At 34.3% G+C, this 24,192-nt stretch overlaps 1 protein-coding gene across 3 annotated transcripts in view; it reads left to right on the plus strand.

The window, feature by feature from the left end:
• The window catches only part of RBFOX1 (RNA binding fox-1 homolog 1), a 379,335-nt gene that overhangs the window by 313,020 nt on the left and 42,123 nt on the right, over positions 1-24,192 (plus strand). For 2 of the 3 annotated variants that reach the window (XM_044659029.1, XM_044659028.1), the window contains exon 9: positions 3,472-3,604. In XM_044659029.1, the coding sequence (XP_044514964.1) occupies positions 3,472-3,604 (133 nt within the window). Of the gene's footprint in view, positions 1-3,471; positions 3,605-17,396; positions 17,437-24,192 lie in introns of all 3 variants that reach the window. The other variant, XM_044659027.1, reaches the window with a different exon arrangement.

The following is a 24,192-nucleotide window of genomic DNA, read 5'->3' on the forward strand; positions in this document are numbered from 1 at the left end:
TCTTATATTTAGCAAGTGTTTTGTAAGTTTTGTTAAGTCGAAGTATTCTCTGGTCATTCTTTTCCATACATTTATCATTTGTCATGTTATGGAGTGATACATTCTTGTATTTCCAAAAAGAGCTATCCTTTTATATGATGACAGAAAAAGACATGAATGCCTCTCCATATGGATTTCCTATCAAGTTTGTGGACTGCTCTGCAATGTAAAAAAATACTCAAATACCAACATCATTCCATTATAATAGTATTTAACTAAATTAAAAGCTGTACGGATTCCCAAATTATTATCTTTAGGGTCCATGCTGTTTGTTTTCTCACAGAGAAAATATATTTTCCAAGTTTGTTTGCAGTTTCTGGGCAAATACAGCATATATAAAAATGGAAATTATCACCTTGGGAACTATGGCTATAATATAATAATGAAAATGATCACCCTGGGAACTCTGCCTGTAATACAGTTAAGTCATTTGTCTGTTGTTCATCAGCAGATATTTTTTGAATAGTCACCTTGTACCTGACACTCTATTTAGTATTTTAGAAAGCTCACAGGGTATTAAGAGATGGTCCTTGCCATCAAACTACAAAGTTTATTCTTCATTCAGGTATCCATTTCACTTTTATTATCTTGAGCTGGCAAAAATATCCTTTGAAATCAATTTATTGTGCATGCCAAATGGGATCTACCTGCGCTAATTTTCTCTTAATGCTTCCTGCCCCCGCCAGTTATCATCACCTTTGGACGAGTTTATATAATAGCCTTCTAAAGCATTTGCATAAGAAATGGATTTCAAAGTCTATTTCTCCCTACTCAGGGTGGTGGTGTTCAGTTGTTTTTGCCGTGTCTAACTCTTCCTGACCCCATTTGGAGTTTTCTTGGCAAAGGCACTAGAATGGTTTGCCATTTCTTTCTCTAACTCATTTTACAGATGAGAAAACTCAGACAAAATGGGCAAAGTGACTTTCCCAAGGCGACCCAACTAGTAAATGTCTGAGGTCAGATTTGAATTCAGGTTTTCCTGACTCCAGACCAGTTGTTATATCCATCCCAGCCCCCTTCTCGAGGTAATCAAAGTGAAATGGCTGTTTAAGTGAAGAATCTACTTTGGTGTTCAGATTCTCCATATGGGTGGTCTACACTGCCCCAGATCGAAACATGGTTTCTCAATCCTCTGTTTTCACAGTGGAGACTTGGCCTCCTCAAGAATATGAAATTTAAATCCTAAAATTGATTTGTAGACATGTTTGCAATGTTTTAATAAAATGGGAATTTCTTTAATGCCATCTACTGGAACCCCAAAAGCTGTGTATTAAGACCTGTAAATACCTTATACGGCATCTAAAAGGCATTTTCTTTCTTGTAACAAAGAGGTATAAAATTGAAGACTGGCTTTGCACTTTTAACAGAATGTTCTCCTCTTGCTATATTGTTGTGGCTCTGTTTCATGTTGTATCTCAACATCTAAATCCTAACAGAATTACTGTAAAACCTGCTTGTCGCTAAGAGGGATCTTGTAAAGCTTGGAAGGTACTGTAGCCAGGTGATAATGGATGGGTCAGCATAATTACAGTATTCCCTCACACAGGCAGCCAGCTGCTTCAGCAGATTGTGAATTTTTCATTTTCTTTATTTCAAAATTCAGTGTGTTTCTATAAAAACTTAATATTTAAAGTGTGGAAAGACACATCCTGAGTCAAATCCACTCACCACCCTTCCCCCTGCTCCCATCTTACTCCCGAAATCTGGAAGCAAGCTTCTCATCTCATCACTTCTCATTTTTTAGGATAGTATGGTCTACTCATTTTCTACCTTAAGATTCACACCTTTAAACTATTTAAAGCATATTTGTTGAAACACCAGCCAGGAAATCCAGGTGCTATAGATAGCATATGGTATAGAAACCTGAGAGGGAAATAAAGCCCAAAGGTTTGCTCTTTTCTTACCTTTTAAAGTTTTCTAAACTAAACTAAAGGAAGAAGTTTAAATCAGCCAGGCTTGGTTCATTCCACTTGCTTTAACTATCCTGAAATCCTCAGAACTCCAAAATGAATAGGGGGGTTGGGGACAAAGAGAATCTTTCTCCAAAAAAGGAAATAGTGTATTGCCTACTACCCCAGCCCCTCCTCTCCTTGGTCTTTAATGCAGTTCTGATAGGAAAGTATTACCAAATTGCTTACTTTTGAACCCAGACACCCAGTTTGGCTCACTGTTTGTAGGAGGGAAAAATTCCCAAATTCCATTCTTTGGAGTTAATGTTTTGAGCACTTCTCTTAAATCAAACCTCATCTTTTTCTGTAGCCCTCACTATATACTCCTTGTATAGTTAGGTGGAATAGTGAATAGAGTGCCAGCCCTGGATTCGAGAAGACCAAAGTTCAAATCCAGCCTCAGATACTTGATAGCTACATGATCCTGGGAAAATCACAACCTCTATTTGCCTCAGTTTCCTCCTCTGTAAAACAGAGATGAGAGTAATAGCACCTACCTCACAGGAATGTTGTGAGGATTAAACGAAATTATTATATAAACTGCTTAGCACAGTGCCTGGCATACAGTATAATATATAAATGTCAGCTGTAGGGACAGGTAGGTGGCTCTGTGGATAGAGAGCCAGGGCTTGAGGTAGAAGGTCCTAGGTTCAAAACTGTGTAGTCCTGGGCAAGTCACTTAACCCCATTTGCCTAGCTCTTATCAGTCTTTTGCCTTGGAACTGATAGTGTCAATCATAATTTGGTTATTTTTATTATTTTCAAATTTTTATTAAACTTTATAAAGTTTATGAATAGAATTATCAGAATTTTAAATTTATAAATTTAAATTCATCAAATTTATAAATGATTAAATTCATCAAATCTATAAATTATTAAATTTATCAAATCTATAAATCATTATATTTATCAAAAATTTAAATTTATCAATTTTATAAATCATTAAATTTATCAAATTTATTAATTTTATAAATCATTAAATGTATCAAATTATTAAATTTATCAATTTTATAAATCATTAAATTTATCAAATTTTTAAATTTATCAATTTTATAAATCATTAAATTTATCAAATTTTTAAATTTATCAATTTTATAAATTAAATTTATAAATCATTAAATTATTAAATTTATAAATCATCAACTTTATTAAATTGTTAGATTTATATACATCATCAATTTTATTGAATTATTAAGATAACAATTATTAAATTAAATACATGTGATTAACTTTTATTACTATAAGACGGCGATGATGATGACGATTGCATTCTAGAACATGAGCTCTAGAAAGGACTTTTAAATATTATCCAGTCTAAGCCTTTTATAGATGAAGAAATGGAGTCCCTAGATCCTAGGATGATGGTAGGTTTGCTGTATGCTCCCTCTGTGTGTCCACATGTACGTAAGGAGCGATTTGGGCTTTGCCTCCCATGTCTAACCCATCCATCTCTCTCTCCTCCTCTCTCTTCTGTTTCCCTTAGTGCCTGGTTTCCCTTATCCAGCTGCAACTGCAGCTGCTGCTTACAGAGGAGCCCACCTCAGAGGCCGTGGCCGCACAGTCTACAACACCTTCCGAGCGGCGGCTCCCCCCCCTCCCATCCCAGCCTACGGAGGGTAAGCGCGGCAGTGTCTCCCGTAGTCCTCGCCCCTAAGGCACTGAGCTGTTTGTGAGTGCAGTGCATGCTGGTCTTGTCTCCCCACTGGAACCAACCCAGCATGCAGCCCATCCGAGTGCCTGAAGTGGAGCACCTTGCACCGAGTATTGAAAAATGAGCGTAATTTGTCCTGTCATGGTTGGTGGCTTTAAGCATTTTATATGTCACATGTTGTTATGTAAATTCTCTTTGAGACTGAATGCTGTAGAACAGAGAAATGGTTACAGCTAAAGATGTATTTTTTATGATTGCAAACATCTGGTTATTAAGGAGGTTGGATCCTGCTTAACCCTTGAAATTGGGCCCCAGACTATTTTTATACACAAAAAATCATGGTGGTGTTTTTTTGTCCCTCCCTAATGACACATACACTGAAGTCAGGACTTCATTTTATGAAGCGTTTGCCAAAAAAAAAAAAAATAAATAATAATAATAATAAAGAGAAAGGGAAAAATTGAGCATCAATTCAAATAGAGCCTTGTCAAAATTGGAGTGAATTAAAATTGTTTGACTTATTTTTTTGCCAAAATAATACTTATCTTTATTTCTTCCCCTTTGGGGGCAGGAGTGTAGGGAAAGGGACCCAAAAAAGCACACCTTTTTCTTTCCTGTAGTTGGCTTGGTCCTGCAATTCATGACTCAGCTATTGCCAATTCCTATGGGAATGGTGGTGAAATTCTATTTAATTGCCTCTAAGATCAAGTGGAATTGTGTGATCTGATGGTTATCTGGAGACATTGCTCATCTGTGCCATTACATTCTAGGAGGAATTGCAATAATAATTGACTTTTATCGAGGGAAGATATGTGTAATTCAGTGAAGCAAAATAGAATTAGACCCCGAATTACCAGGAAGCCAGTTTCTGAGGTCAGGCTCTCTTGATGTTCTAGATTGCCATTCAGAAGACTGTTGTTAGGAAAGCAAAGAGGCTTTTAAAGCTTTACAGATTTGAATTTTTAGACAATAGCCATCAGGCATTGAGATCTTCACCCTAACTCATTTCATTTTACCCATGATAGATGTCTAATTACTTGAGATTCAGGAGACTTTAATCAGTATGTCAAAATTTTAAGTGACCCAAGATAGTTTATAGACCAAAATGACTTTCTATAATCTCTCCTTTTAGTCAATTGGATTTTCATGAGTTATAAATAATACATCTGATAGTATTATTTAATCTGCCTTGGTACTGTAATCATAATTTTGAGCCTTGGTCACATCAGGACTGTAGCAAAATGATTTTATAGATCAGGAAACTGAGTTTTAAAGAGAATCTCCCCTCCCCTAACCCCAACCCCAACTCTGGCCCCAGGTCAGTATATGAGTTATAAAAACAAAAAAAATGCTTTTTATGTTCATAAAGCAACTAAAACAAAGTCCTATGGCTATAAATACAAAATTACACATTTATATCACATTCATTTGGCTTAAAAGTATCTTAACTCAGTGGAGGATAGTTGCATCTTTTTTGTACGTGTACCCATAGTATCTTACCACTATATTGAATAGAGAAACATAAAGTAAAATTATATGGCTTATTCTCACATGAGTAGTTTATAAAATCTCAGAATAACACACCTGCTATAAAATTAAAATTTGTTAACTCATAAGAAAAGTAGTTTTTGTGGGAGATAGTCATGTATAACTAATTAATGATTTTTTTTACAAGGAGCTATACAGCCATGTTTAACTTGTAAAAATAATATGTTTGTGAATGCCCAGGAAAAGGTTTGGATTTAAGATCCTACTGTCATTATTAATCATTTTTGTAAAAATAATACGCATAGACCTTTCGTTGATGACCTAGGCCAGTGATGGGCAAACTTTTTAAAGAGGGAGCCAAAGGAAAGGAAATGCTCATCTGCTTCTAAGGCAACTCTTTTGAAGTTTCATTGTATTGTATCCTACTCATTGTATTCATCAGATTAGGAATAATGTCGGGGCTGGATAGAACATTTCAGGCCCCCCCCCTCCCCCCCCCATAGTTTGTTCATCACTGCCCTAGGCTATTGATATTTTGTTGGCAATTCAAATATAATAGTAAGGATTTAGACAGAATTCTGGAGAGGTACAAGTAAAATTCAAAAATAAAAATGTGCACTTTCAAAGAAAACTGGAAGCTGGGACTCCTGTGGCTTGTATCTATATGATAGTAAAGCAGACCAATGGAAAGTGAAAAATTCAGGTCATCATCCAGAAGTTTTGCTTTTCTTATTGCCATATATCTGGATATTTGCAAACCACTAGAATGTTGGGTGGCATGTAGACTAACCTTTGTAAGTGAATTTTTCCCTTTCCATTTGTGTATTTTGGTATTCTATAAATGTATCCCCCAAATTATTGGGAAGACTCAAGAGATCATCTTGTTCTAAGGAAATAGGTTTGTTCCAAAATAGAAGCTAAATTAGTATATGGAAAAAGGGAATTCACATTCTTATCTACTTTACTTATTTAGAGTAGACAAAGATGGGAAGGATATTGGTATCTAATTTATGCTCAAGGAAAACAAAGAAGCATAGACAAGGGACCAAGTGATCATGATTTTTCAGGTAAGATGTTTTCCTTTGATGGATTATCTCCACCTGAGATTCATGACCAGGCTCTCCTAATTACAGGGTCTCTTTTAGTTGTTATTCTAAAGTCCATTTGCTTAAACAAGGTTTCCTTAATTTGACTATTTTTATCAGAAATCTGACCTCCAATGGATACAACTCTTTTGATAGTGTCTGAGGCCATATTTGAACCCATAACCTCCTGATCCAACTTGGCTTGGCTTTCAATCCACCCAGCTGTCCCCTGAAGCCTACCTTTTTACATGTATAAGCAGAAGTTTATAGGGAGTATTTCTCCTAGGAGCAGGGCCTCACTAAATTGAATGATGTATGCTTTGAATTAATTAATTTATTAGGTGGCGATTGTTTTCTAACAGGAAATGAGAGGGATAGAGTAAAAGGAGATTTTGGATTTTGGACCTCCTCTGCATAACTTTTGCTGATGTAATTTGCCTCTCTGTGCCTTATACTCATCTCTTTTGTAAAATAGGTATCTCGGTTCCTATAGTGCTGTAATCCCTAGGTATAACAGATAAGAACTCAGTTACATTTGTATGATGCTTTAAATTTTTGCAGAGTGCATTTATGATTCATTTTATGTAAGTTTTTTAGAAACAAATTTATATAAAGAGATAGGATGGATATTATTATCTAAAATTGATTTGTCCTAAGAATAATTAAGAGATTGTCAATGTGCTTCATGATATTTAGGGTCATAAAAACCAAAGATAAAGTCACTCATTGCTGGGCACTTAAAAAATGGAATGCTACAGGAAGTATCTTTAGAGACCTAATGAGATAAAGCCCAAATGCTAGAATGGAATCCTCCCTTCTTTGTTATTTCCTTCATGCTGACTAATAATCACTAATTTGCATTATTTACTTAATGAAAATACTAGGCAAAAAAAAAAAGGCACCACCTTTCTTCATTTTCAATATGCTTCCCCAAGTAATACAGCATTTCCCCCTCAGATTTTATAAATAGCAAAATTTGGCAATAAGTAGACAATCTCTAAATGTTGAAAGAAGAATCTAAGTCTAATAGGCCTAGAGCTTAACACTATAATTATATTTCAATTCCTCTTCATAGTGGCCAGAGTACTTTTAAATAATGATTTTCAAAAAAATATTTCTGCATGTTTTATAAGTTATATTCTTAAGACATAATATATAATTTTGCTGTAGCCAAATACAATTAATTTACATTTTAAGTAGCGTGATTTTGTTTCAGTCCAACTTTTTGTTCAGTTTTGTTTCTTTTACAAAGCAAAAATAATACAACGTGAAAACTATCAGATGAGTTATTTCATTCAATTGCTTTGAATAAATATTTATTGAATACTTCCTTAATGCCAAGTATTTATAAGGAGGTGATATAAAGATTAAATAAGACATATGGGCCTAAATTCCTTTCTATAATAATTGTAACAAACAAATGCTGATTAATGCATGGATTGAGATTTGTTTTCTGTGAATCCGTATATATTTCTTCTGCATGGTCATCTTACAAATTAGGATTTGGACTCTCCTGATCTAAAACCAAATTCTGAGGTTCAATTTAATTATAGGAATTCTATTAATACACAAGGGGGTCAAAATATACCATTCTTGGGCTAGAATAGCAGGCTCACAAGAGAAGGGTTTTTGACCTGACTCTTCCCCTAAGAACACATAGCTATGTGTCTTTATCCAAGTCACCTAATTTTTTGGTCCCTTTTAATTTCCTTGCCAATCAATTTTGGATAATAATACATGTCCTATCTGCTTTATAAAGGTGTTTTTTAAAAACCTCACATAAAAGCACTGAAAAAATTTAAAGCATAATACAAATGTAACCGAGTTTTTATCTGGCACAGAAGAGGTCATTTTTAGATGGACAAAGTAAAGTAGAGAGTTAAGCATCAGTCCCATAATTTTAGACTGTGTAGACAGATATGAACTTAAGTGAGGCTTTTAAAAAACCACCATTACCAAATCACGTGGGCCTTTTAATTCAAATGATGCCACATCTCCATATTTTCTTCTTATAAATACAGCATTTGAGTAATAAAAAAAATGGAAACAACTTCCAGTTTCAGATAATTTTATGGCATGACTAACATGATAGAATATGGAAAAGAACATTGAATCTGGGAGTCAAGAGATCTGGGTTTAAGACCAATTCTGATATTAATTAGCTAGCAATGTGGCTGTGAAAGAGCAACTTTTTCTTTGTTTGGTCTAAAGTTCACACAGCTCTGTAATTCTATGGCTATATAAAAGAAATAGAAAATGAAGAGGTGAAGAAGAGTTCATTGCATTAGATGCATGCTTCAATTCATGTGAATTTATAAGATGTGACCCTGGAAGGAGGAAAATTCCTTACAGATAATTCTAATTCCTTTTAAAAACTCAAACCTTGGTAATATTGCTTAAAGAATGAATGGAAGGGCAGACTTAAGGATGTGAAGCCAAGATGGAGGAGTAACTAGGGCAGTAGCACGCTGTTTCATCATGAAAATTCTCTCCAGCCAAGAGTAAAATATTGCCACAAAAAGAATACAGGAGTGAAAGAACCAACAGAGAATGAGGGAAATAACCTTCAAAAAAAAAGAGAAACCCAAAAGGTAGGCAGAGATCATCTGGGGAATTGAGGTGAGAGGGGAGCAGAGCTAGCAAGGAGGCATAGCAGCAAGTGAAGAGCCAGCCAAGAACAAACCACACCCACCACCGCCACACACATCTGCTCTCACATGTTCAGAACTTAAGTCCAAGCTAAGTCAGACCTTGAGATCCTGTTGGGAAAACAGAGGTCCAAGTCAACTAACACCCCTTGAAATTGCAAACCTGTGGAGAAGTCCAGAATCCCAGCCCAAGGTAATCTGGGCTGAAGGGGGCCAATCCTTGTGGGTACAGAACAAAGCAAGAAATCCCAGTCTGGGCTTGGGGTGAGGACATAATCATAATCCACAGTTTGGGGTGAGGACACATTTCTCAGGGGAAGCCTCTCCAGAATCTTTTTTGCCCAAAACTAAGGATGAAAGATACCAGGACAGGGCAATCAAGGGTGTGCCTGATTGAATCAAGAACACCTTGAGACATGAGCCTAAGCCTAGGGCTAGAATCTGATCAACACCTGACCTGATCAAGTTCAGACAGAGATCAAAAGCTTACACCTAAGCCTGAGGAAAATCTTTAAGTTATCAGCATCTCAAGGGTCAGTTGAATCAGCAGGGGGGACTCTAAGAGCTCTCAGCCCTCACACCATCTGGTAAACTAGTAATAAGCCAAAAATAATATCAAGGATGGACTGAAGTTTAAGAGGGTACCCCAACTCCCCAGAAAACTGAGCTCATCTATAATTAAATAGGAAAAAATGAGCAAACAATCAAAAAAGCACCTAACTCTAAAGACTTTTTATGGAGACAAAAAACAAGGCACAGACACAGGAGGGGACAGCAAAAGCAAAGGAAACATACCCAAATTCAAAAGAAAAATATGGTTTGGACATAGATTCTGGAAGAGCTCAAAAAAGATTTCAAAAACCAATTATTAGAGGTAGATGAAAAGTGGGAAAGAGAAATCAAAGTGGTACAAGAGGAAATGAGCCACTTTGAAAAAGGAGAACCAAAAACTGTCAGAGGAAAACCAGACCTTAAAAATCAGAATTAATCATCTAGAAACTAATGATTTCATGGGAAATAAAAAAAAATAAAGCAGAATCAAAGAAACAAAAAAAACAGAGGAAAACATCAAATATCTTATTGAAAAACAACTGACCTAGAAAACAGGTCTAGGAGAGGCAATCTGAGAATTATTTGATTACCTGAAAGCCATGATGAAGGAAAAAACCTTGGATATCACATAATCAGAAATTATCAAAGAAAACTGCCCATAAATGCTTGAACAAGAAAATAATATTGAAATTGAAAGAATTTACAGATCACCTCCAGAAAGAAACCCTCGGTTGACAAGTTCCAGGAATGTAATAGCCAAATTCAAGAGCCACTAAGCCAAGGTAAAAATTCTTCAAGCAGCCAGAAAGAAACCATTCAAATACCATGGAACTATAATCAGGATCACTCAGGACCTAGCAACTTCTACATTAATGGATTAGAAAGAATGGAATATGATATTCAGAAAGATTTGCGTTTACAACCCAGAGTCACCTATTCAGTAAAACTGAGTATACTCTTTTAGGGGAAAAAATGGTCATTCAATAAGATAGAAGATTTCCAAGCATTTCTAAGGTATAAGCCAGACCTAAACAAAAAAGACCTAAAACAAAAAGTTTGAAGGCCAAATACGAGATACAAGAGAAGTCTAGAAATGTAAATAAGAAAGAGAAATTTAAGGGACTCATTAAGGTAAAAATGTTTATATGTCTACATGGAAAGAGGATTTCTATAATTCTCAAAAATTAGTCAGTAGTAGAGAAGATAGAAGGAATTTACTCAGAAAGAGGGTGGAAAAGTAAGCTGGTTATGATATGTTATATATGATAAAATATGATATGATATATATGTAAATGTGATGCTATGGAAAGATATATGTATGATATGACAAGTATGCATATGAATGACATGTAAACAATCAATCAAGGGCTGAAAGAGAGAGTTGCACTGAGAGAAAAGGGAAGGAAGACATAGAATGCGGTAAATTATATAATTTAAAGAGGCGAGAAAAATCAATACAGAGAAGGGAGGATAAGGGTGGTGACAGGAAATGCTTAAACTTCACTCTCTTTATAATTGGCTCAGAGAGGGAAAAATGAGTATACTCAAGGGGCAAAAATTCTATCTTACCCTACAGAGAAGTAGAAGGAGAACAAGACAAGGGAATCAAGTGGTAATAGAAAAAAAAGAAGCAAAAAAACCAAACAAACAATGGGAACTGGAGGGGTGACAAAAACCAAAATACTGGTGAAGGAATAGAGTGAAAGGGAATAGAGCAGGATGTAAAGGGATAATAAAATGGAGGACAATACACAGTAATCATAATGCTTAATGTGAATGGGATGAACTACCCATTAAATGGAAGCGGATAACAGAGTGATTAAAAACCAAAATCCTATTATATATTGTTCACAAGAAACACATTTGAAGTAAGGCGACACACACAGATTCAAGGTAAAAGGCCAGAGTAGAATATATTATGCATCATTTAAAGTAAAAAAAAAAAAAACCAGGAGTAGCAATCGTGATACCAGAGAGAGCCAAAGTAGAAATTGATCTGATTAAAAGAGATAAGGAGGGAAATTGCATTTTATTAAAAGGTACTAAAAACAATGAAGTAACATTACTAAACATCTCTGCATCAAATAGTATAGCATCTAGATTTCTAAAGAAAAAAATGAAGGAGCTCAAGGAGGAAATAAATAGTGAGACCATATTAGTGGGGGATCTTAACCTTCCCCTCTCAGATCTAGATTAATTGAATCAAAAAATAAATAAGAAAGAAGGGAAGTAAATGAAATTCTAGAAAAGTTAGAGTTAATAGATATCTGAAGAAAACTGAATAGGGATAAAGGAATATACCTTCTTCTCAGCAATACATGATACATATACAAAGATAGACCATATACTAGAGCATAGAAATATTGCAAAACAAATGCAGAAAAAATAAATGTCACTTTTTTTAGATCATAATGTAGTAAAAATTATAATAAACAGGGGTCCATGGGAAGACAAATTTAAAGTTAATTGGATATTAAATAATCTAATTTTTCAAAACAGGTGGGTTAAAGAAGAAATCATAGAAACAGAAATAGTTACAGACTTCATTAAAGAGAATGACAACAAGGAGACATCATATCAAAACCTATAGGATACAGCCAAAGCAGAACTCAAGGGAAAATTTATATCACTGAGTGCCTATACCACAAAACAGAGAGGTTGGAGATCAATGAATTGGGCTTGCTACTTAAAAAATTAGAAGAAGAACAAATCGAAAATCCCCAGATAAAAACTAAATTGAAAATCCTAGAAATTAAAGAAGAAATTAATCAAATTGAAAGTAAAAAGCTATTGAACTAATAAGACTAAGATATGGTACTTTGAAAAAACAAATAAAATAGATGAAGTACTAGTCAATCTAATAAAAAAGGAAAGAAGAAAATCAAATTGACAGTATCAAAGATGAAAGGGGCAGTCTCACCTCTAATGAAGAAGAAATTAAGGTAATTATTAAGAACTACTTTCCTTAATTATATGGCAATCTCAGTGAAATGGGTGAATATTTACAAAAATATAAATTGTGCAGATTAACAAAAGATGAAATATAATTCTTAAACAATCCCATCTCAGAAAAAGAAATAGTTCCATCAAGGAACTTCCTAAGAAAAAATCACCAGGGTCAAATGGATTCACAAGTGAATTCTATCAAACATTTAAAGTACAACTAATCCCAATACTATATAAATTATTTGACAAAATAAGCAAAGAAGGAGTATTACCAAATTCTTTTCATGACACAAAATATGGTACTGATTCCAAAACCAGGCAGATCAAAAACAGAGAAAGAAAACTACAAACCAATCTTCTTAATGAATAGACACAAAAATCTTAAATAAAATACTAGCACTATGATCAGGTGGGATTTATACCAGGATTGGAAGGATGGTTTAATATTAGGAAAATCATCATAATTGACCTCATCAATAATCAAACCAACAGAAATTACATGATTATCTCAATAGATGTAAAAAAAGCCTTTGACAAAATACAACACTCACTTCTACTGAAAACACTAGAAACTATAGGAATAGATGGATGGACCTTTTCTAAAAATAATAAATGGTAAATATTTAAAACCATCAACAAGTATCATCTGCAATGGGGATAAGTTAGAAGACTTCCCAATAAGATCAGGAGTGAAACAAGGATGCCCATTATCACTTTTTTTTATTCAGTATTGTACTAGAAAAGCTAACAGTAGCAATTAGAGAAGAAAAAGAAATTGAAGAGATGAAAGTAGGCAGTGAGGAGACTAAACTAACACTCCTTGCAGATAATATGATGGTATACTTGAAGAATTCCAGAAAATTAACTAAAAGGCTAGTGGAAATAATTAACAACTTTAGTAAAGTTGCAGAGTACAAAGGAAACCCACATAAATCATCAGCATTTGTATATATTTCCAACAAAACTCAGCAGCAGGAGTTAGAGAAACTCCATTTTAAATTGCTCTACATCTGTGATGGGCAAACTATGGCCAGTGGACCAGATGCAGCCCCCTGAAATGTTCTATCCCGCCATTCACATTATTCCTAATCTGATGAATACAATGAATAGGATATAATACAATGAAACTTCGAAAGAGTTGCCTTAGAAGCAGACTGACAGATGAGCATTTCCTTTCCTTTGGCCCCCTCTTTAAAAAAAGTTTGCCCATCACTGCTCTAGATAGTGTAAAATATTTAGGAATCTATCTGCCAAAACAAATAGGAATTGTATGAACCCAAGTACAAAACACTTTTCACACAATTAAATCTACATCCAAACAACTGGAAGACAACTGCTTCTGGGTAAGATGAGCTAACATAATAAAAATGACTTTCCTAACGAAATTAATCTACTTATTCAGTGCCATGCCTATCACACTACCAAAAATTTTTTTTATAGAATTAGAAAAAAATTATAACAAAGTTCATCCAGAAGAATAAAAGATCAAGAATATCAAGAGAAATAATGAAAAAAAAATGTGGAGAATGAGGGCCTAGCATTACCAGATCTTAAACTGTACTATAAAGCAGTGGTCATCAAAACAATATGGTAGTGGCTAAAAGACTCAAGGGAGGATCAGTGGAATAGACTTGGGGTAAATGACCTTAGTAAGCTAGTATTTGATAAATCCAAAAATCCCAGCTTTGGGGATAAGAACTTACTATTAGAGAAAAACTGCTGGGAAAATTGGAAAACAATATGGGGAAAAAAGTAGGTTTAGATCAATATCTTATACCCAAGATAAATTCAAAATGAGTAAATGACTTAAATAAAAAGAATGAAATTATAAACAAATTAGGTGAACATACCTGTCAGATCTGTGGGAAAGGAAGGACTTTAAGACCAAGCAAGAGATAGAACACTGAAAAATGTAAAATGAATAACTTCAATTATATCAAATTAAAAAAGCTTTGTACAAACAAAACCAGTGCAACCAAAATTAGAAGGAAATCAACAAATTGGGCGAAAATTTTTATAACAAAACTCTCTGACAAAGGTTTAATTTCCCAAATATATAAGGAACTAAGTCAAATCTACAAAAAATCAAACCATTCCCCAATCCACAAATGGTCAAGGGACATGAATAGGCAGTTTGCATAGGATGACATCAAAATTGTCAATAAGCACATGAAAAAGTATTCTAAATTCCTCCTGATTAGAGAAATGCAAATCAAAACAACTCTGAGGTACCACCTCACACCTAGCCTAATATGGTTAACATGACAGCAAAAGAAAGTGATCAATGTTGGAGAGGATGTGGTAAAATTGGGATACTAATGCATTGCTGGTGGAGTTGTGAATTGGTCCAACCATTCTGAAGGGCAATATGGAACTATGCCCAAAGGGCTTTAAATGAATGCATGTCCTTTGATCTAACCATACTACTCCTGGGTTTGTACCCCAAAGAGAAAAGGAAAAAGACTTGTACAAAAATATTTATAGCTGCACTCTTTGTGGTGGCATAAATTGAAAAATGAGAGGATGTCTTTCAATTGGGGAATGGCTGAACAAATTGTGGAATATGTCAGTGATGGAATATTATTGTGCTGAAAGGAATAGTGAACTGCAGGAATTCTATGTGAACTGGAATGACCTCCAAGAATTGATACAAAGTGAAAGGAGCAGAACCAGGAGAACATTGTAAACAGAAACGGATATACTGTGGCACAATCGAATGTAATGGACTTTTCTGTACTAGCAGCAATACAATGGCCCAGGATAATGGAGAGGAGCTTAGGAGAAAGGGGGCAGGAGAATGCGAGGTAAGGGGGTGATCATGAATCAAGTAACCATGGAAAAATATTCTAAATTAAAAAAAAAGAGGGGGCAGCTGGGTAGCTCAGTGGAATGAGAGTCAGGCCTAGAGACAGGAGGTCCTAGGTTCAAACCCGGCCTCAGCCACTTCCCAGCTGTGTGACCCTGGGCAAGTCACTTGACCCCCATTGCCCACCCTTACCACTCTTCCACCTATGAGACAATACACCGAAGTACAAGGGTTTAAAAAAAAAAAGAATCAATGGAGGAGTAGGTTAGTGACTCAATGGATTGAGAGCCAGGCCTAGAGATGGGGGGATCTTGGGTTCAAATTTGACCTTAGACACTTTCTAGCTGTGAGGTACTGAGCAAGTCACTTAGCCCCATTGTCTAGCCCTTACCACTCTTCTACCTTGGAACTAATACACAATATTGATTCCAAGATGTGAAGGTAAGGGTTTAAAAAAATACTCTTTGTATAACCTCCCACTCCAATGCTTATCAGATCCTTGATTTGTGCAATTTACACTATCATACTTATGATTTGTACAATTTACATTTTACAACTTCAGATGAATTATTATGAATTTTATCAATGATTCTTATTAATCACACAATCTATGATTATTATCTATCACAATTATCAAGAATAAGGTTTTTTATCATATCTTTCTATACCGTGGTCCCCATTCCTCACTGCTTCCCCAAATGTTCCCAAATGGGAAGTATAATAATGCAAGTTAGAACAGAACTATTTTGAGAGTTTTGAAATCTGACTCTAGCTCTGAGCCCCAACGACTTATGTATGGTTTGTTCTATTGTACCATGTCCATTTTGAGACCCCTTAGATTATACTGCATCTGTCTCTTGAAAGGCAAAAACTATGCCCATATAAAATGAGTAAAGAGAACCCAGATCATGGTTTAAAACATTCTCTATTTTAGTATACCAGGTTATGTATTTATGCTACTTATGTGTAGGATCCTCAGCTTTATTTTTAGAAAATTAAAATAAAAACCTCAGAAAGCCATACTTGGCCACCTCCTAAGTACTAATAACCATTTCTACATTATCTATAATATATCAGGCTTTAATCTATCAGTTCTGAAAAGACTCTGTTGGACACACATTTTAAGTTCTCTACTAAATCATATTCAGAGGCATTCATGTGTTTTATAAAATGATTTTTCTTTACCAAACTATCGATTTGGGGGTAATATTAGCCCTGATACTAAAATCCAGAAAGGCATTTGGTGAATGTGGGCTGATTTTCTATTTAAATACTTTCTCTTTTAATAAACCGCATTTATATGCTCTGTCAGCACCAGGAATCAAAAGTCACAGAAAAAATTAATCAAATAGGTTCCCTAACTTGCAAAATGACATTTGGTTCCTAGATTCTGAGATGCATTAGAACATGTATTGGGGATCTTTGGCCTGAGCTAGACCAAGAACATTTGAAAATTCTCCTCATCATATTTTTTCCAGAGTGGTCCTTTTCTTGCAGGGATTGTGATTTGGTAAAGTTAGTTTTGTGGATGTTAATGAAAAGACTGGATTGGTTTGGTTAAAATTGGAAATGAATAGTTTTAAGAATGTGTACTTAATTTTTCATACATGGATAGATATTGAGTTTTGGAGACTGTTCTAAATTTACATTATACAACTTGGATGAATGATATCTATATATATAAGAAACAAAAATACATGTGATATGTAGAGGATATAAGGAAATTCTGAGCTACACTTTAGTTTCATATTTTTTTAAAGTATGCATTTTAAAGTAAAAATCATCCAGCTCTTCTCTATTTCATAGACATAACCAATAAGCTACAGTTTCCAGGTACTTATTTGCCAATATATTAAGCAGAAAATCTGAGGCTTGATTAAATGCAGAACTAGCTCTCAAAAGTAGTATTTGCATAGGCTTCATTTGTTAAAACTCCACTGTTTCTAAATTTAGAAGTTATGTATTTCTACATTTCCATCCGTAAACACTTGGCAATTTGATATATGGTACACCACCATTCCATGCTTCTTGGCTAAAAGAAATGCAAATTTCATTTTTCCCAGCTAGAGCTATTGATATTCTGCCCAACCTCCTTAAGCAATGTGAACACTGTCCCCTTTATACCCTTTTCATTCTTGTGACAAGACTAACCTCACCAGTGCAGGGGTTGGTGTGTTTGCATGTGGAAATGCACTAATATGGATGTTTTTCTTTGTGTGTGCATCCTTGCAGTGTTGTTTACCAGGATGGATTTTATGGTGCAGACATTTATGTAAGTATTCATTAATGTGCATGCTGTCCTTGTACATTCCTGGAGTCATTCTTTTTACAAGTTTGCTATGAAGCTTTATTCTATTTTTTGTTTTCTTGGTTTTTTTGGTTTTGTTTTTTAATTTCCTTTTTCTGGACTGTAAGAATTGAGAGAACTACACTTAAGTGGAAAAACCTTTCTGCTCACTATAGCTATCATTATTTAGTATAGCCAAATTAACCTTTCTATCATCTCCTGAAAGAATACAGATTCAAGAAAATAGTTCTTTTTTTGTGACATCAATGTCTCCTCTTCCCTCACTTCATAAAAATATGACCTCCAAAGTTGTTCAATATGCTCCCTTCACATTAATATCCAGAACCACCCAAATGATCTTGGTTACTCATTTGCAGATTCAAAAGGTATTTTCATGGCTCTGTTTCCATTTTTATCTGTTAAACACATTTTATTAGGTATTGTTATCAACAGTAAAAAAAAATCTTTTCATATAACCTTGAAACGAATAGGAAAGTATGTTAAATTATTGTAAAGAAATATCTTTCAAATTTTTGTTGAACATCAGTGTCCTCTAAATCATCTATCTCTCCCCCTGCCCCCCACAAATAAAAACAATCTGACTTTTAGAATTTTACTTAACTTTCTTTGTACTTTTTAACTTTTGGATAGTAGGCTTAAGATATGTAAGTTTGTAATTAAACTTTTTATTCACATAGAGAGGTTTTATCATCTTAAATATTAAAGCATCAACCCTTCCTCAAAATACTGATATAAATTAAATTGGCGGGGACATTTAAAATTCAGTTAATGGCATTTAAAAACATTACCCATTTATATTTTCAATCACGCAAGAAAGCACCTCTAAAAGACTTTATAGTTAGCAATATTAAACTAGATACATGAAAACAGTTCACATTTCTGAAAAGGTATTTTGATGAAAGAAAGTAAGGATGGTATGTTTTTTTACTTAATCCTTTATAAACTATAATTTTTATAATATGAAATAATTTTTAGAAATTCATGTAGATAATGACATTTTTCCATTCCGATTGATCTACATTTTTCCCTTTTAAGGTAGCATGCAACATAGAATTTTTGAATTTTAAAAAGTTGAGGAAGTCAACTTAACTGCTTGTTGTTCACTACAATATATCCCATAGTAGTACTTTAACTACACTTATTCACTACTTTTGTGATCTTGGGCTACTCCATGAATTTACTTGGGTTTCATCATCTTTGTTGGCATATAGTATTGTGCTAGATGACCTATAATTTGACTTCCAGTTATAGCATTCACTGATTCTAGAATTTTAAGGGAAAATTCTGTTTTTATTAAACATAAACACCAGCTTTCCTTAGAATTAATTCACTTCATATAAATATCCGAGTATAATTAAAATTTATATGTGAGATATCCCAGCCTCAAGAAACCTAGTCTGTTAGCCTTACTAAAAGGAACAGTAGTTACCTCTTAGAAGTCCCTAGTCACCTATAGTTTTCTTTAATGCTCCTTTAAAATGAGATATCTGTATTTTTGTGAAGTCTAGAAATAATATAGGAAAATTATTTTTCTAAGGTAAAACTCTATAAAGTTACTTAGTATGCATTCTATAAATATGTATATTGATTTCCAGATTCATCCTATTCTCCTATTTAAGGGGCAGTGATAGCTTGTTTGTTGATTTGGAAAAGAATTTACTGAGAATCCTTCTTTTCACCATTAAAGAAAGACCTTCTTTCTATTTGGGAGAAGAAAAACAGAATTGGGAATCAGGGAACTGGAATTCTTTCTATTTCTATATCTGCTTCTAATTACTTATGTCTTGGCCTCAACTTCGTCATTTGTAAAATGAAGATGTTGAAATGGTTTCCAGTTCTAAGATCCATAAGTTTGATCTATATTTTGTCCACCTTCAGGAGACAAATGTTTACACCACCATAATGAAAACTTAAAAACAGGCTTTGTTTTTTCATCTAAATCATCTACTTTTTCCTATTTCATCTAAATCATAAGTAATTTCTTAGCCTTTTTAACATAGTGGACCTCTTTGGCAGGACTGGTGAAGCCTCTAGTCTCCTTCCTATAATAATATTTTTAGAAGAATAAAATAAAACCCTAAACTAATTGAAATAAAGATGCATATAATGAGGTGTCCCCTCCAAGTTCACAAACTCTCCCCCAATCTGTCCATAAACTCCAAGTTAACATCAATTAAAGAAAAAAAGACCCACCTGACATTGACACTATGGATTAGCAAGTAACTTGTGATGCTTGATAAAATGTTCCAGACAAAATCGATAATCACTACAAAGAATGATCTTTTTAACAATGAAGAATGAATCTTGGTGTTAGACTCAGTAATATCTATGTATGTGCTGTTTTTTTGTTTTTGCTTTTTCCTGAGGAATGGGTGGGAAAGATATTTTTAAGTTTGTTTGTGGCTATCTACCATTCCTCCAAAGCCCTCCTCCTTCTTTACCTCTTCCAGAAAAATGGGTGTTTCCTCTTTCATCTGTGTTATATTGTTATATCTACCTGTAACATCTATCAAAGAGACTTAGTGAGGTGTACATATATAAAAATTAGCAGAGAGGGAATCAACAGCTGGTTCAGAATTCATTATGTTCCTGCTGAGTACTAACTTATATGGATGAGCTCTTGGCTGATCACTGAACACCTAAAGCCCACTTAATAACTATTTAAGATAGTATTAACTGAAGCTTTGTGAGGGGAAAAAAAGGATTCTGAAAGGAAAATAGTACCACTAAGGAGAGTCAAAAATAGTAAACTCTTTAAGGGAGAAAAATAATTTGAATAGCCAGAAACACCAGATAGTAGAAGTATTAGGGTGAGAGGAGTACAGAGAAAATTGTATCAACAAAAGACCAAAGCAAAATGAAATCAAATTAAAAAATGAGAAACAGACAAAAGGTATGTGCTAAATAAGAAGCAATAACACCAACACAAAATACAGACAAGGGATCTATTTATGAATGAAAGTCCTGATGCATTTATGTTAGAATTTACTAAACATTTCATTCTTCCCGTGAGAACACTGAATTCCATAATTAATTTTGATTCTCACCAACCTGAGATGTGAAACAGTGTCAGATTAGGTGAGAACATCTCAAAAAGAAACTAATCATTGTCATATGAAATTAGATCATTTGGGGAAGAGGTCAAATTTCTAGGTATAGAGGATTCAAGGAAAATCCCCAACTGCATATAGCTTCTCTTTTGGATAAATCTTGATTCCTGCAAACTTGCCCCACCCCTCAAAAATGCAAAAAAATTTGTATATTTGAAAGGAGCCCTCAGAATACCTATGTTTCAAAATTCAGTTCTGCTGAGTAGCTTACTAAGTTTATAGCAGGAAAAAAATTTTTTTTTGATTTAATGTTCTAGTAGAGTAAGGCTGGCAAGTTTATGTCACTGATGCCACTGAATGGCAATTGAGGAAATTGTGACTCTTTCCCCTGCCCTATCTCATGTATCTCTTTCCCTTTCCTTCTATTTCCACCCCATATATTCCTTTTGGCTTATTCTACTCCTTTTCTCTATTCTTTTTTTCCCTCTTCTCTATCTGTGCCTTAAACTTGCCAATTCCACCCGAGGGTTATGTTATAATAGTAATTGTGGCTTATATTTATGGCCACAGATTAAGACCAACTACCATTAATACTATTCAATGTCTTTTTTGTTATTTCTCTCCTATATTTTCTACCTAATATTTTTCTTCCTTATTAGGAGAAAAGTTTTAGAGGAAACATGATAACTTATCTCGTTTGAAGGGTTCTTATATGGAGGTGATAGATTTGTTCTCTTTAACTCCAAAGGGTAAAACCAGTTAAACATGTGGAGGTTATAAAGAGTCAGATATTACGCCAATATAAAGAACTTAGTACTAGTTATCACTGAATCTCTTGATCCCTAAAGTGAAGTCCAATGATATGAACTGAATGATCACTAAAGTTCCTTCCTAAATCTTACGATTCTATGAAATTAGGCTATCTAGCAATAGAAAAGGCTGCCTTTGAATATTATGTATTCTCACTTGACATACATTGAAACTGTGAAGTTGTAAAAGGTATGCTTGCATTGAGTAGAAGATTGGCCTCTAAGGTACCTTGAACTCTTAAGATTCACTGCTATTAGGAATGAGTTAAAATTTTCATTGTTACTGTTTCCCTTTCCAAGGTTTGGAGGCATTTCGATGAGCAGAGTTTATATTAGCTTAGACTTTTTATTCCACTTTTTAGTTCTTTCTCATAATAATAGCTGATATTCATATAGTGTTATAAGATTTATAAAACATTTTACATTCATCATATAGTCTGAATTTCACAATTTTGTGAGGAAGATACTATAGGTAGTATCATTCATATTTTAAAGATAAGAACACATACACTGAAAAATCAAATGACTTGCCCATAGTTAACATAGCTAATAAGTATTCTAGAGAGGATTTGAACCCAAGTCTTCTGACTCCCAAGATCAGTACTTTATTCACTTTGCCATGTTGCCTTCTCTGTGATCTTTCCTCCACAGTGACTCATATCAAGCCCTTCAGCTAGACTAGGAATGAAAAACTTCGTTGATTGTTTATAGTTATTAAGGCATATCTCTACAATTTTTTTTTCATACATGCAACTAAACTCAATCATTTGGTGCTAGTATACTTTTTTGGGGATTTTAAAATAGTATTTTGCATAATATATGCAAAGATACATTGGTATAAACCTTTATCAAAAGGTTTATGAATTTTTACCTATAATAGTCAAAGGCTTCAAAATATCCAAAGGAATGTATTTGTTTTCCTTGATCTCTATCCCTTTCTCTCCAGTCCTTGCCCAGTTTTACATTTGATTAGGCCAGTGGCAAGGTCCATCAGTAGAAAGGCCTCTATGCATAGGAATCAGTTCTTTTGGGGTGATATAGCTAAATATTTGGCAAGAACCTATGGGGAAACCTTTGGGGAAACCTGGACCGTCAAGTGTTAGCAGTAAATCAGAATTCTAGATTATTTATCTGGATCTGATTAGAGATATGTAAATTTTAAAGGGAAAAAAAGAATAAAATAATTCACCTAATATTTAGAAAATTAGCAGTTTAAAAAAGACATAAAGTTGATGAGGATCTGCTAGTAAGTCAACTCCTGTGTTCAGAAAGTTTTCATAGAGAGCATATAGTATTAGTGGTAGCAATAAAACAACAGGTGCAATGACAAGAGATGGGGGTGGGGACATAGAGGGAGATGGAAATAAGAAGGTATTGGATTAAACTGGATAAAAAAGAGAAGCATTGGATGAAATAATGATCCATGTAATAACAAAAGTTTACTTAGGTCACAAAGGTGCCACCCTTTGTGAGAGCATTATTCAATTTGCTTTAGAAAGCAGAGGGCATTAAAATTTGGCTTTAGATGGTCAAAATGGGTATAAGTAGAGAGGAGACTGGTTTATGACTTTAAAATGAATTTATTTGTTGCTTGTGCCTTGAAACAGCATGACTTCTGAAGTAATCTCTGAATCACTTGGTTTGATAAATAGTGGATGACCCAGTGTGAAACCTCATGCTGACACCATTCTTAGGCATCTGTGTCATGGGACCTCCTTATACATCATAATAGAAGTTCTGTTTGGTTCTTCAGCAATTAAATTCCATTAAATCATAGCCAACCTAGACCTAATTTATAACAAATGCTAAGGGACATCTTGGAAGCCCAGTGGAAAGAGCACCATAGGCCAAGATTCAGTAAGACCTGAGTTCAGATCTAGCCTTAGTCACTTAGTAGTTGTGTGATTTTGAACAAGTCATTTAACCCTGATTGCCTTTATAAAAAGAGCTGGAGAAAGAAATGGCAAACCACTCCAGAATATTTGCCAAGAAAACCCCAAAAGGAGTCACAGAGAATCTGAAACAACTAAACAGCAACAATATCATCAATACCACATAGCAAATAATGCCATAATAAAATTGTAGACTGGTATTACTGTAGCACATAAATACAAACACTTAATAATAGAAAATATTATTTAAAATCATAGTATCACTCACATTTCCAAGTTGATGTGGAGTAGTGGAAAGAACATTGGATTAGGAGCCAGAACATCTGGTCAAAACTCTGACTCTGCTTCTTACTAATTATATTGTCTTTGGCAAGTCACTTAACCAATCTGTGTTTTAGTTTCCTCATCTGAAAAGGATTGGATTAGATAATGTCTTAAAGTCATCCTGTAATCCTCAAGGCCCCGGGTTGACAAGAGTGCCAATTACCAATTTTTAAATTGAAGTAATGCCTTCCATCCAATGTATCTGAAAGCCAGAAAAGAGCAGACTCAATCAACATCGTAAGACGAAGGGGAAAGTATGGCTCAGTAATAAGCACCAGATCTTCTAATTCCCTGAACTATGTCCTTAACACAAATCTATCATTCAATATATTTACTGAACCCCTGTTATTATGCTAGACACTTGGCTTGAGGAGGAGAATATAAACATATAAGATGGAGCTATTGCTCTTTAGGATCACACACAAAAGATGTATTTTATGGAGAGACAAAAAAATTTACACCTGAAATATTTAATGAGTAGAACAAGGCAAGATATTCTTTGATTTTGTTGAGGGAAATAATGTAAGAGAATCCAACAACTCATTGATCTTAACACAGACAAGAGGGTTATTCTGAATAGTAAAAATAATTTGAGAAAGCAATCCAAAGTATTAAAAACATAAAACTTTAAGATAGAGCTCATTT

The sequence above is a fragment of the Gracilinanus agilis genome, chromosome 1 (assembly GCF_016433145.1).
Source record: "Gracilinanus agilis isolate LMUSP501 chromosome 1, AgileGrace, whole genome shotgun sequence".
NCBI lineage: Eukaryota > Metazoa > Chordata > Mammalia > Didelphimorphia > Didelphidae > Gracilinanus > Gracilinanus agilis.